This window comes from Metopolophium dirhodum, chromosome 9, assembly GCF_019925205.1.
Source record: "Metopolophium dirhodum isolate CAU chromosome 9, ASM1992520v1, whole genome shotgun sequence".
NCBI classification, from domain to species: Eukaryota; Metazoa; Arthropoda; class Insecta; order Hemiptera; family Aphididae; genus Metopolophium; species Metopolophium dirhodum.
Window position 1 is genome coordinate 4,698,260 of NC_083568.1, and position 15,376 is coordinate 4,713,635.

Consider the following 15,376-nt stretch of genomic DNA (forward strand, 5'->3'; position numbering starts at 1 on the left):
ATACCATACGGATTATTCATGTTTATTTACGTTTTTTAGAAAATATCTGCATTATTTTGAACAATGCCCATTAATTACATTATATAGCTTGTACAAAATTACGCATTTATATACAAACACATATTATGTTTAATCGTGTAGAGATGTACAACCTGTTGGCTGTTACCACTTATATATATCAGTTAAACGGTATGTTTATTCTGGCAATTTTTTTTTTCAAGTTAATTTTTTCCAATGGTATTTATTTCTAGATATTACATTTATTATCTATACATTATTGTAGTCTGTTCAAAAAAATTTGTTCAATAACAATACATAAGGAAGTATACTATTTTTTCGAGACAAACAAATAAAAACGATAATTAATATATATGACAGCTAATAAATCAAATTTATTTTGCAAAAATGTAGGTAATGTTACAAAAGAAAAATCAGTCTCGACTTAAATCTACCTATATAATACTATTTACAATCAGAATGTAGGAAGCAGTTCACAATAGTACCTTTTTACAAAATATTTAATAAAATTATAAATCGTTAAATGAATCAATCGACTTCTTCGACGGTAGGTCCTCCGGAGCCGGGCCCAGGGAAACCATGAGCACCGGGATGAGACGCATCACCGGCTTGTCCTGCACCGTGTATCTTCATCATTAGAGCCGAGCAGCTCTTTTGGATTTCCTTTAGTTTGTACTCGTACTCTTCTTTGTCCGCCAACTGATTGTTCTCCAACCACTGAATGACAGCGTCGCATTCCCGTTTTCCGGTGTTCCTCTCGGACTCGGTCAGCTTGTCACCGGCATCGTCCAACGCTTGTTTAGCACCATACACGTAGCTCTCCAACTGGTTCTTGGCCGCGATCTTAACTTTTTGTCGTTCGTCCTCTTCTTTGTACCGTTCGGCTTCGCTGAGCATACGATCGATTTCGGCCTGAGACAGTCGGCCCTTGTCGTTCTTGATGACGATGTTCTTGGAGCGGCCAGAGCTGTTGTCCTTGGCCGACACGTTCAAAATACCGTTGGCGTCCATATCGAAAGTCACCTCGATCTTAGGTGTACCTCTGGGCGCCGGAGGTATGCCGGTTAGGTCGAATGTACCCAACAGGTTGTTGTCCTTGGTCATGGCCCTTTCACCTTCGAACACCTGGATGGTGACGGCCGGTTGGTTGTCCGCGTACGTGGTGAACGTTTGGGTTTGTTTGCACGGAATGGTTGAATTACGCTCGACGATTTTGGTCATCACGCCGCCCGCGGTCTCGATGCCCAGTGACAGAGGAGTGACGTCCACGAGCAACACGTCTTGAATCGCAGAACTCGTGTCACCGCTGAGAATGGCCGCCTGTACCGCGGCGCCGTACGCTACTGCCTCGTCGGGGTTGATGGACAAGTTGAGGGGTTTGCCGCAGAAATAGTTTTGCAGGAGACTCTGGATCTTCGGGATCCTCGTCGAACCGCCCACGAGCACCACGTCGTGTATGTCTCCCTTGTCCAACTTGGCGTCCGTTAATGCCTTCTCCACCGGCTGCAGGGTCGATCTGAACAGATCTGCGCACAGCTCCTCGAAACGGGCTCGGGACACTCGGGTGTAGAAATCGATGCCTTCCATCAGAGCGTCGATCTCTATGGTGGCCTCCGAACTGGACGACAGGGTCCTCTTGGCCCGTTCCGCGGCCGTCCTCAACCGTCTCAGCGCTCTCGGATTGGCGTGCACGTCTTTTTTCGATTTCCTCTTGAACTCTTCTGCCAAATGAGACACCAGCCGGTTGTCGAAGTCTTCGCCGCCCAAGTGCGTATCACCCGCCGTCGACTTCACTTCGAATATCGAACCTTCGTCGATCTGCAGAACGGACACATCGAACGTGCCACCGCCCAGGTCGAAAATCAACACGTTTCTCTCACCTTTCAGGTTCTTGTCCAGACCGTACGCCAAAGCCGCAGCTGTCGGTTCGTTGATTATTCGCATCACGTTCAGACCAGCTATGGCGCCCGCGTCCTTGGTCGCTTGTCTCTGCGAGTCGTTGAAGTACGCCGGCACCGTGATCACGGCGTCCGTCACTGCACGGCCCAGGTACGCTTCCGCGGTCTCCTTCATTTTCGTCAGCACCATTGAACTGATTTCTTCCGGCGCGAATACCTTCCGTTCACCCTTGAATTCCACTTGGATCTTGGGCTTACCGAAATCGTCGACCACTTTGAACGGCCAGTGTTTAATGTCCGCTTGCGTCTTGTCGTCATCGAATCGACGACCGATCAACCGTTTGGCGTCGAACACCGTATTGACTGGGTTCATTGCCACCTGGTTCTTGGCCGCGTCGCCGATCAACCGTTCGGTGTCGGTGAACGCCACATAGCTCGGCGTGGTTCTGTTTCCTTGATCGTTGGCGATGACCTCTACCTTTCCGTGTTGCCAGATACCCACACAAGAATAGGTGGTACCCAGGTCGATACCAATCGCTGTTCTTCCAACCATTTCGGCGATATAGTTTTCAACTTTGGTCACACGCACAGTTAATACGAAAATAAATTATAAGAATAAATAACGCTTATAATTTAAATTTAAAAAGTCACTTGTGAATTAAATAATCAATAATAATTATTATAATAATCAATAACAACACCGAAAGTCAAACGAGACAGTATAATATATAACAGGAATGTTTCGTTCAACGAATAGCACTGTTACCGCTTTGAATTCAAACTGATGCCGGGCAACGCGCGTCTAGCGTTTATATATGCGACCGTATGTTCGAGAAGGTTCGATACGTTTCGCGAGCGGCGAGCTCTGCCGTGACCGCCGCGCTGTCTGCCCGTCACCCTACTGTACCATTATTTCTATAGTTATACCTATCTTATAAATGTAATGCAACAATGGTGAATGGTGTTATAGAACATTCGAGAATTTTCTCCGCCCTTCTAGTTAATTATTGTTATTTTCATTGGGTTACTGACCATTAAACAATTTATACAGCTAAATTTTTAGATTCTGAGCGGAGCGATGAATGTATTCATTTTACAATAATCCGTTTTTAATTTTTCTGATTGTTTTTCTTCAACAGTAGGTATCTTGTTCTGTGGGAAAGCGAATCTAGTCAAAAGTATAGTTCTCTATAGTGCAAGGAAAAACAAAATCAAAATTAAAGAAAAGCTTTAGTTTTTAACTACTTAATTCGATTTGGTTTTAGGAGTGAGTCAAAAAACTTGACTGTTGATACATGAAACTTTCACTTAATATTAGCCTTTTCCATACACCATAACATTTTAAAAATATTTTGATTCGTTTTGAGCTGTTTACGGACATTTTGAGTTTCCAATTTTTTTCGTTTTTTTTTTCTATAAATATCAACATTTTTTTTTTTTTTTGTCAAAATGCTTAAAAATTAAATACAAGGCTCCTAATATATTGTTACAATGACAAATGAAAAATATTGAAAATACATAGACACAATTTTTTTATAAACATTTAAAGTTCGAATTATGACAAAATAGTACCTAGTAAATTCTACAAATTATTTGTTAGAAATTCATAAGACAATTCTTTTTAATTTTATCAAAAAAAAAAAAATGTACAAGAAAGTGGAATTACATTTTTACAACATTAAATACCTATATTCATTCGATTTCTCAAATAAGTTTTCTTATTTAGTTGTAATTCAAAAACGTATAACCGTAGATACTCGAAATGTATATCATATGTTTATTCTGTCAATATATATTATCCACCGATGGAAGCAACGCGAAAACATTTCATTCGTTAAGCCACATTGAGAACAGGGAGAAGCAGACCAAGTAGCTGCACGGTTGTGAATTAATTCAGAATGGCCATCTCTTATAGCCAAATAACCTCCGTCTTGTGTGTTCAATGCGGATGAAACTGGACTTTATTTCAGGGCATTACCTGAGCACACTTACGCGTTTAAAAATGAAAAAACTACCGAACTCGTTACCGAGGAAGATATATGTGGTGAAATACGGTCAAAACGGCTTAAAGAGAAACCACCATCAACTAAACAAATGCTAGAAGCGCTTCAAATTTTATGTAAAGGGATTCAGCAAAGAGGCGATTTTGACGTATTCGAGAAACATAATCTTATGAAGATAATATGAAAGATTATGAAGTTGGCCGAAGAAGGGAAAATCCAATCAACATTAGATGGATTTTTATTAAAAAATTTATTTATTTCATTAATTATGTATGTATTTTATTTTTAATTGCGTATAGCTAGATTTTTATTTTTATACATACCTTGAATCTCAATACATATTTTTAAGTTTTTAAATTTTTAAATTTAAGCATATTTAAAATTTTTTTGAGTCATTCAGTTAATCGACTCAAATTGTTGGGTCCCAAAGTGAGTCCAATAAGCGGCGACTACTGTATTACAATTATTAAAATAGGTACTTTTGAACAGTTCTGCTGATCCTTATATCAGAGTATGGCGAATTTATTCCTCTATAGTTACATGTCTGTCCTATATGCTTAAATAATTATTTTAAACATATCTTGACAACTTGTATCTTATAGATAGGTACCTACCTAAATAATTTAATACCTAAGTAGTAATATGTAGTAGGTATATATTAAAATATTTATTTTTTGGAATCTAAAGACTAAATGTATAATAAAAGTCAATGTTTCTTTCGCACATTCATGCTTCTATAATAATTTGTATTTGTGTTAATCGCATAATATCAACATTTATTGGTGTATAATATTATGTCGAAACGAATAAAGTAGGTAACTAGGTGCTTTATTTGTTCTTACTGATATAGAACATAAAAATAATGGGCTATACAACTTTATTTTTATTTTTTCAGGTTAAATAATTTCAGACATTTAGATGAGATACTTGAAAACTGTTGTACAACTTCAACTTCTGTTGTTTCATATTTTGGCTATAGCAAATCTATTAAGACGTCTATGTATATACGTAATGCTTACTAGATTACTACAGTTGATACTTGATAAATATTAAACAAAATAAATAACAATAAGGCAATGGTGGTGAGAGGAGGGATTCAGTCGGTAAAAACAAATTCTAATAATAGGTAGTCTAAACACTATTGAAAAAAAATTAAATCTTAATGATTAGTACAGTATATTAAACATTTTATTACATTAAAAATAAATTAACATAAACAAATTACATAATCATACACCTAACCTAACTAAAATCACCAAATGGAATGATTAAGTACCTACATATTCATAAAAAAAAACACAGATAATCAGTCTATTAAATGCATAATAACAGTGATAAACTATTAAAATATTAAGGATATTTTTTCAATATACTTTATAATATAAAGTAATATGCGTAATATTATGTTTATAATTTTGAACAAAACAATTAAAACAATAATAATATGTCTATTAAACTATATTATATTATATATTATAAAAAAATGAGAAAAAAAACAGTGGTAAAAATGAGTTATGCCACACTAGGTATACAATAAATATCATATAATATTATATATGCTGATAGAAATATTATTTTAACACATATACAAAAGATAAAATTTCTTAGTTCCGATAACAGGCGATGAGCGTTTCAGTCCCACACAATAAAGAGAATAACAATAATATATTATATTATATTTTAATAATATTATAAAGCGGTTGCTGAGGTATCTATAATTTGATAATTAGCGAAAATATTTCATTTTCATTTTCTATTTCTTCAATTATTTATACAATGTACTGAATAACGCAAAAGTATAATAAAACTTTCCTTAAATATAATTTTTTTGGTAACAATATTTGGTTTTTGAAATACACATATATATAATATATACATAATATAAGCCCCTAAACCAACTAGAAAAAAAATAAAAATAATCTGATAGTAATTAGTCTTATATTATATTTGAAATGCCAAGTAATTAAGTATATAGTATATAAGCCGACCCAGTCTTGATGAAAACAAAAAATGTTTAGTTGAAAACATTTGTCTATTGATTAATATTTAGAGATTAGTATTTAGTAAATTTGCAATGGAATAAATTTAAATATGCTAAATTTAATTTGCAATTCTAAGAAATAATCCAATTGTTATTGTTTAGCGATGGAAGTTTTAAATTTTAGTAATATTAAAACATGAGATTTCATTAATATAGTTAAATAATCGGAAAAAAATCATAATGATTTTGTATATAATTTAAGATTGATCATAAGTTATCAAAAATAAAAAAAGAAGAAAAAGTACAAGAATTAATGAATTTTATGAATTGTTGTATTTAACTTTATGATAAAATAATTATCATGAATTACTAGGTTAATTATAGGGTAATTATTCATAAATAATAAAATTTGCTAAAAACACACATCAGAGAAAAACATTGATATCAGTTCATTATTTATTTTGGGGCTATAAGACCAGCAAGCATATCAAACGAATTTCCATCCGGTCTGACATCTATAATGTCTCCATCTTCTGAACGAACCCTCAGAAATCCATGGTCATCAAGTCCTATCACCGTGGCTTTGAATGACGATTTGTTTGGTCGAAGCACTGTTACTACGGTATTACTAATAGAAAAATACTCATAGATAATATGTGAAGCTTGATAATATGGTAAATAAAATAAAAAAATGTTTACCTATGAAGCCAATATTTGTAGTAAAGATCAAATATAATGTCTACATTGCCATTTTGAACTTGATTCAATAGCCTTTCAAGTTCGGTAAATACAGTGGCAAAATATTGTTCATAAGTCAATGTCTTAAGTTGACTTTGAGTGTTTGCATTATGTTCAATAATTATGTCGTTTATGCAAGTGGTAGGTAAATTGTTATTTAAATTTACACCACATCCTGCAAAGTGAATACAAAATAAGCAACAATGCATCATCAATTAAATTGTATCATTAGCAAAATAATACCAACCAATAGAACAGATGGCTGTGTTTCCAGCTGCAGAACTGCTGATAACTAAACCACCAATTTTTGCATTTCCTCCAGCGTATATATCATTTGGCCATTTTAGACCGAGATCAAGTTTCTATAAACAATTTAAATATTAACTGGGATAAAGTACAAATAATACTATTCCAATATTTACATCATAGCCACCGGGCAGTGAACATATGGCTGAAACAACTGACAATGCAACAACATGTTGTAGCAATGCTAGTCTCTGACCAAGCTTTGAATCGAACGGAATGTGTAACTGTACAGAAAACATGGCACAGCCACTTGGACTCAACCATTTATTACCGCCTCTACCTATTTAACAAAAATTATAACATAGTTATTAATGTAAACATTTTAAAGCAAATAAACAGCTTATTATGGTCCTTATTTTTTGTAATATTTATAAATACTACAATACATAATAAGTTAGTAGTTTTACCGATTCCAGTAATTTGTTGTTTTGGAATGACTACAAGCCCATGCCTGGATATTGGATCGTTTAAGAGCTTCATGGAAGATGACATGACTTCTCCAAATATTACTAGGCGTCCTAATTCTTCAGTATGGAGATTCTATAAACAATCAACTATGTATTCAAATATAATAACAAAAAACTAGGAAATATATGGAATATTTGTATATATTTTTCAGTGTGATCATGAATATGACTTTGAAAGCTTTTGGACTCATACATTTTGTGTTTTGTATCAGTTGATGTAATTTTTCTTTCAGTTTTTCAATTGTTTATATTTAACATATTTGTACATTTGTATAGCTACACACTAATAGGCCATTGAAAAATTCTTTTTAGGTTAAATTAGAAATAATATGATTAAACCAAAAACAATTAAGTGTTAAATTGATTTTCTGTCATTATTATTTTTATTCAAAAATGTATAGTACACAATACACATATCATTCCAAGATATCACTCATTCTTATTCCTTTTAATAAAAATATTATAAAATTATTAAGGGGATTGTATTCGTTTCAACAATTAATCAAAATAATATAATATGTATTTTTATTGGTAGTAATGATATGTAAGGCTTACTTTGAAATAATCTTCTCCACTGAAGTTCACTGGAAAATCATTGCAAATTACAGGAATAGAGTATTCACTAGCTCCAATACACATTTCATCTTTTGTACAAAACTGAACTTTTAAGTCTTTCAATAATAACACATTATTTTTAGATACTTTTCCATTTAAAGAAGTTAAAAATGTAACCTTATCCTATAAATTAAAAAAAAAAATTATAAACATGAAATATTGAGGATAAAATTATATATTGTATACTACAACACACATTTTCAGTTCCCAGTAAATAAGCGGGCGTGTGTTTTGGTTCTTGATCACAGGACACACAATCCAGTCCCAAATGGGTGCTCAATAAATCTTTAATTAATAGATATCTATCCTCGGTAGTTGAACGGTTTTCTCCGTTTTGATGGGGATCGATTTCCAAATGTACCTAAGGTGGTAGTTATAATGTTAATATATTTACCTATATACATTATTAAGATTTTAAGAGAAAGTCAATTATCAACAATTACTTGAGAGAAAATAACTTTTCCTCCGGAAGGAGCTGTCGCTAAAATTAAACTTGGCGTTTCCCAGGTATCTTCGGCAGCCAGAATTTCGATGTCAATAGTATGATGTTTGTTGTTAGAATCAAACATATCCACAATGTCTAAATTCCTATCTTCTTTAACACTAACATATTAACATTTAATTTTTTTTTATTGCAGTTCAATTAATTACTCAATTAAATTTTAAGTCTTTACCCGTTTTCAGATGGAAAATGATCATTATTGGGTATGCTGGGTTGATAACAGAGAACATGGTGCAAGAGAGATGTTCGCATGGACAATGGACGGTACGTGAAGCTGACTATGTCATCAGAACACACTTCAGCTGTACTAAAAGCAGTTGGGAGGAGTGTTCCAAGAAAATCAGAACACAAGCATAAGATTCGGCCCCCTTCTATTAACAGGTATTGCTCAAGTAATGGATAAAGTTCATCAGGTACAGCACCGTAGACAACTACCATTGTGGCCTGCGACGTCCATGGTGAATGAAGCATTTTATCTAAGCTCAACGTATAGATTGTGTACCTACATAAATTAGTAAATAATAAAGTGTAGACATTTAATATTTTAAAACATTAAATCAATAATAATAATATTTATTTGATGCAACAATAATAATCAATACATTTTACAATTTAAAACGGTTTACAATATAGCAGAACCCCCTAAAAACTAAGCTTGTCCTGTGGGAACATAAAAGTATTTATAATTATTTAAAATATAATTTTTTAATTCAATGATTAAATATATCAAATACATAATGCTATTTAAATTTTAAATATTTAATTTACTTATATATGAATTAAGATTCATTATTTATTTATTTTGATAAATTTTTAACTTTTAAGCCAGTTTTAGATTTTTATTGTATATTGATGTTCAAACGGGCAATATAAAGGATAAAGAGTTGCTTAAGATATAAATTTAACTTAAGAATAAATATTATAATAGCTATTATTGTATATAATTGAATACAAAATATTTTTAAAGATTATATCTTAAAACCTATATCAACGTTAACAATTATTATTCAAAATTTAAACATGAATGCCAAAGTTTAGATTCAGTATCAAAGTTAAAGTCGAAATCATCAAGACTATTACTAACCCAAGGCATATATGACTTTTGAATTCATTAAAACTGTAAGATTGTGATAAAAAAAAACATATGATGAGGATAATATGTTAAGTGATGAAACGTTAATTTTAGATTCCGGCAACAAATAAGAGACCAATGGGCACTAGAAGATATGGACTGGTTATTATCAAAACTTTGTACGACATGGAATAGGTAATTAATATGTAGTTACCATTAAAAAATAAAAATTAAATAAACTCCTATAAAACCCCTCTAAAAAAAATATGCATTGATAAGTACTTATTATTTAATAAGATTAAGCCATTGCAGATTCAATAAGTATTGCAGTTTTGTGTAAATATGTATTCATTCATTTTAATAAGTACGTTATAACAAAAATAAAAAAATTATCATGTGTACAATTGAGCATAACATTGGATTAATTAAATATAATCTATAATTTAATAGCATCAATAAAATAGTGAAAATAAACAAGACAAAAACCTTGACCCAAACTTATGATAATAAAGTATTATTATACATAGTAAAATAAAATGTAATTAATTATAACCAACATTATTATTAGAACTTGTTAAAATCTACTATATTTCCAAGTTATTATTAATAAAAATAAATTATTTGATTAGTATTATTCAATTAAATATTATTATAGTTAATTAAATTAAGTTTCGTGAGTATTTCGAAAGGTTAATTATTTTACCTGTATCTATGCAAGACAGACTCCAATGAATGCTGAATTTGTTGTGCGCTAGAAGCACTGTCACTAAATATAATAATATTTGGTGGTTTTCCAGTTTTTGATTCACCACTATGTTGTACCGGTGTATGACATCGAGGTCTTGTTTCAATACTGTTACTAAAATCAGAAAATGATCGATGACTTCTCATCATTGAAGTATTTAAAGAGTTACTATATATCCCAAACACATCAGGACTACTTTTAATTGGTTTCATTCTGTAAAAGAAAATAATACAAATTATGAACCATTAATAGAAATATTTTCAATGGTATTTGCTCGCCTATTTGGTACTCAGTTAAAATAAATATCCATACCCGCTTGACATTTTTGTTTCATTTTCTTCAATCGGAGTGAGAACTATTCTTCGAAAACTAATAGACTCACTGGAACTAGTTGAAGCACTTTCATAATCATATTCACTATTTGATTTTCCATTTAATCCATTGTTTAATTCACATTCATTGTTAAATCGAACATATTGTAAGTGATTATCTTTTGGAATTTCAAGTTCAGGAATAGTGTTCTTATGAATTTTACTCTCAGTAAAATATTCTGATTTAACATTTTTTACAATAGTGCTGTCAACTTCATCTTGTTCATTTTCAATAACAACATAATCGTCCATACTTATTTCATTTTCAGCTTCTCTTGACAATACTGCTGAACTGAAAATATTGAGATTACTCATTAGAAAATTATAAAAAACAATTTAAAACTGGTGAATAAATGTTACCAAAAGTTAATAGGTTTTCCAGTTTTTAACACATTTGTTGCAGCCACAGATACAGCATAAAGTGTGTCACAGTAATTTTTCCACTGAATGGTTGTTAAATTGTTGATAATACCTATGTGAAAAATAATTGTGTAAAATTACATATGTTTTTATAAACATTAATTACAATCAAATTTACCATAATTATCATGTAAACTATAAACAAAGTCAATACTAGAAGCAATTGATTCATTATTTTCAATATCACACGGTTGACCTTCAACTTTTACAGCTACAAAAAACAACAGTATAACATTTTAGGCAGTTTTTAATAATGTCTATTAAAAATAATTTATAACTGACTTTGTATTCGTAGTAATTCCATATGGTTTCCCAGATACAGTGATCTTGAATCAGCCATGAAATTACTGGTAAGCTTGGCAAAATGATCCAGATCAGTTTCCAACAATAGACCAAAATTTTCTCCAGCATTCCATGCTTTAGGCACACCAAAATCTTCAATCTAAAATAAACAAAATATATTAATATATAATCACCATACAAATAAAAAATTTGTCAAGAGTTATATTTAACGTACGAAACATTTCTCCATGTTTTGATGAACATTGAACATTCTGTAAGTGGCTTCAACCAATAAATGAAGTTTTGTGTCTAGACTTAAAGTTATTGGCTTGTGTGTATTCAAGAGTGCAGGAAATGTAATAGGGTTGTTTGGAATAAGAATCCAACTATCCACATTCAATATTTGCTATTAAAATAAAATAATCTATTTAAATCTAATTAAGACTGACAAAAAAAAAAAAATTAAATTTGTCAATATTTTAATTTTTAAGTATATTATATTTGAAATTGATCAATACAATTATATTATAAATTATTAATATTCTTCTTCTTTGCTCCCAACTATATGGGATCACTCTCTTTAATTAATTTCTATTCCCTTTTCTAAATATATAAACCTCATACAGACATTACTTTTCTTCACCCACTCACAGAACTTCTCCACAATCTGCCTTATACAGAGTATTGGTTCCATTATCAATATTATTGGCATAAACCCAATCTGCCTCATACAGAATATTGGTTCCATCATTGATATTCCTGGCATAAATTCAAAATAATTCCTCAAATCAAAGTCTCACTTTTTATTCTCTTTTCCTGAAGTTTCATCCTATGACTCTTATAATGTATACATTATTAATCAAAACTTATATTATAATATAGTTCAAATCTAAATCAAGCAATTTAATTATGTTATAACATCTAAATATATATAAATAATATTATGTTACCTCAGGGAAAACTGAACATGACCTCTTGTGCCCAACAAATGATAGAATCTGATCAAGCTGAGCGGACCTAGCATCTTTGCAACTGTCTGAAGTAATGCCATAAGGTCTTATGGACAGAAATACATCACCATTTTCTTTATTGTACAAGTCTAAAATGACAATTTCATAAGAATGAATCAGTAGAAAAATAAAGTTATTTAATACTATACATACTTTTGTTGTCTAATCCTAAAAAATCCTTTTCTTTGTATAACACTAGAGTCAAATTGTTTGTAAGGTATTTTTTCAAATTTGATTTTATATTTGATAATCTATATGATTGAAACCAATTGGTAGCCATATAATACAGCGTCAGCAGCATTGTCTCTTTAGAATACCATTAACAGAACTCGAAAATTTCAATTGGTAACATTAATTTTACCAATAATAACTACCCAAAATGGCAAAATATAAAATAAACATTAATTACAACAAAACATGTAATTTAATGAACACCATAATAATAATTATTATGTTTCATGATTACACTAAGGAATTGAATTTGTAGAAGGTCATCCGTGCACTTACTTTCATCTGGACGAGACAATTATAATGATGATAAGTAGGTATAATATATTAAATTAAACTCAAAAAAATTACATTTCACACTACATCCCATGCACACTACATAGCCTTATTAGCCACAAGCCACAATGACATTCAACTGACTTTAAACCGATAACTGGCATATCGGCATAATCACTAATCAGAATATCAGATTAGGAATAAGAGTATAATATTCGATAGTGGTTGATCGTTTTCGATGTGAGAAAAATGACATAATATTTACTATTTATTTTTTATAGTTATTCATTATTTATAAGTAGGTACAAAAAAATAAAATCCTTGATAATATAATCTTATAACTTTGACAGGTGTGCTGGTATAGAACGAAATCTCTAGATGGCAGCACAAAATACGTTGCATATTATAATTTGTTAAATTTTATTTTTGTCTTTAGAACATGTCATGTCATGTTTACATAGGCGCAAATAGAGGATGGGGGGCTTTAGGGGCTAAGCCCCCCAAAAATTTAAATTTGTTTTAATCTTATTCAATATTATTAAAATTCACACACGTGTTCCTTCCCCTACCAACACTAACAACCGACAAACAAACCACTACAGCTAATGGCCATAGTTGCTGAAGCTTAAGATCAATAAAAAAAAGGTGGATAAGTGGATGTCGCTCTGCTGTACAGTAGGTTACAAGTGAGTCACTGTAATGGATGGTGTTAAATTTGAATTCAATGATATAATATCATTGTATAAGAAAAACGATTCTGAGCGAAAACGGTCAGTCAGCCTATGATTTTACCAAGTATATTTGATGATATTATTGTGAATAAAGTAATTTATATATAACCTACTTACGTGGAGCCTTGTTTTAAATTTTCAATCCTTAGCCATAAAAGTTAAAAATTTATTGATATTTATAGAAAAAAAAACTAAAAAAATTGAAAACTGACAATGTCCGTAAACAGCTCAAAAAGAGTCAAAATATTTTCAACATTTTATGGTGTATAGAAAATGCTAATATAAACATTCAGTGAAATTTTCAAGTATCTACAGTCATTCGTTTTTTAATTACAATAAAATAAGAAAATTGTTACATGAGAAATCGAGTAAATATCAAATGTTGTAAAAATATAAATTTCAGACGCTCATAAAAATGTAATTTAAGTTTCTTCTAGACATTTTTTTTTTGATAAAGGTAGACAAACTTATGAGTAATCTTATATTACATTTTCAAATCTTAGATTTAAAAAGAAAAATTTTTATGAATTCTCATCAAAATAATTTGTTATTTTTCGTGATTTTTCCGTATTTTGTCAAAATTTGAACTTTAAATGCTTATAATTAAAAACTGTGACTAAGGATTTTTAATTTTTTTCATCTGCCTTTGAAACAATAACCTAGGAGCCTTCTATTAAATTTTCAAGCTTTTTTACTCAACAGATAAAATTTTATTGATATTTATAGAAAAAAAAACTAAAAAAATTGAAAACTGACAATGGCCGTAAACAGCTCAAAAAGAGTCAAAATATTTTGTAAATGTTATGGTGTATGGAAAATGCTAATATAAACATTCAGTCAAAATTTCATGTCCCTACGGTCATTTGTTTTAGAGTTACACCAAAAACCAAAATCGATTTTCTAGAAAACAGATTTTACGTAAAAATTCCCGTTTTTCCTTAATTTTTCTTTTGTTTTTCACGTCGCTTGTGAAAACTACTGGGAAATTTTTACTTTTGACCCCCCAAAGTACCAACTAGATTCACTTTCCTATCAGAAAAGTTACTATTGAAGAAAATCCAAGCACTTTTACTGTCCTAAAAGGTGATGACAGACACAAAAATAAAAAAATAAAAAAAAAATAAAAAAAAACACACATCATTGTAGAATCAATACATTCATCGCTTCGCTCAGAATCTAAAAAAAAAAATATTATTAAAGTAAGGCTTTAGCCCCCCGCCCAAAAATCACACACGCTATTTGCGCCTATGATCATGTACCTTACATTTATAGTTCTATGATACTAGGTGTCTACAAAAAATAATTTAACAATTTTTTCTAAGAATGTGGAATATTAATTCGTTACTGTCGTACTGATGAGGAGGAAGACATACCTGTAACGTCTCCTCTTCACCTGGGCTCTTACCCGTTTCGGTGTCGTTCTGTTTTATTTAACGAGGTCTCGGAGACTCGACCTCGGTGTGTGATATTATTACTAGGGATCAGGGTTACCTTATGTGAAGCAAGTACTCAACGTAATGTATATATATATATATCTGTTATTGATGTATTATTATTATTTACTACAAGTTACAATATTGAAAGTATACTTATAAATTATAACTCCGGGCTACCGATCGGGCCATGGTGTGTCGTGGGTGCCGATGTCCAAATGTGGGTTGAGCTGGTCGTCCGCAGGTCCTCTTCAGGTCGTTGTCAGCCCTCGAGTTCCAC

General features: G+C 31.3%; 2 protein-coding genes across 2 annotated transcripts; both read right to left on the reverse strand.

The window, feature by feature from the left end:
* Positions 1 to 368: 368 nt before the first annotated feature.
* On the reverse strand, positions 369 to 2,716 carry LOC132952154 (heat shock protein 68-like). Its single transcript, XM_061024335.1, has one exon. It carries the CDS (start codon positions 2,467 to 2,469, stop codon positions 547 to 549), a length of 1,923 nt encoding a protein of 640 aa, XP_060880318.1. The 5' UTR covers positions 2,470 to 2,716; the 3' UTR covers positions 369 to 546.
* Positions 2,717 to 5,075: 2,359 nt separating this feature from the next.
* Positions 5,076 to 13,216, reverse strand: LOC132952153 (biotin--protein ligase). Its single transcript, XM_061024334.1, has 18 exons — positions 12,936 to 13,216; positions 12,582 to 12,798; positions 12,369 to 12,517; positions 11,654 to 11,824; positions 11,419 to 11,578; positions 11,255 to 11,347; positions 11,077 to 11,188; positions 10,658 to 11,008; positions 10,304 to 10,558; positions 8,701 to 9,030; positions 8,470 to 8,629; positions 8,223 to 8,387; positions 7,967 to 8,149; positions 7,352 to 7,484; positions 7,061 to 7,224; positions 6,886 to 7,000; positions 6,600 to 6,813; positions 5,076 to 6,528 (listed from the first exon to the last, which is right to left on the reverse strand). Exons 2-18 carry the CDS (start codon positions 12,727 to 12,729, stop codon positions 6,357 to 6,359), a joined length of 3,075 nt encoding a protein of 1,024 aa, XP_060880317.1. The 5' UTR covers positions 12,730 to 12,798; positions 12,936 to 13,216; the 3' UTR covers positions 5,076 to 6,356.
* Between the last annotated feature and the right edge of the window lie 2,160 nt (positions 13,217 to 15,376).

What these genes read in the sequence shown, in the direction of transcription:
- LOC132952153 (XM_061024334.1), bottom strand. Translation starts at nt 12,729, where the DNA reads ATGCTGCTGACGCTGTATTATATGGCTACCAATTGGTTTCAATCATAT. An exon ending in GAAACAAAAATGTCAAGCGG is followed by an intron (nt 10,559 to 10,657) that starts GTATGGATATTT and finishes TTTCTTTTACAG; the next exon opens with AATGAAACCAATTAAAAGTA. An exon ending in TACAAATATTGGCTTCATAG is followed by an intron (nt 6,529 to 6,599) that starts GTAAACATTTTT and finishes TTTTTCTATTAG; the next exon opens with TAATACCGTAGTAACAGTGC.
- LOC132952154 (XM_061024335.1), bottom strand. Translation starts at nt 2,469, where the DNA reads ATGGTTGGAAGAACAGCGATTGGTATCGACCTGGGTACCACCTATTCT.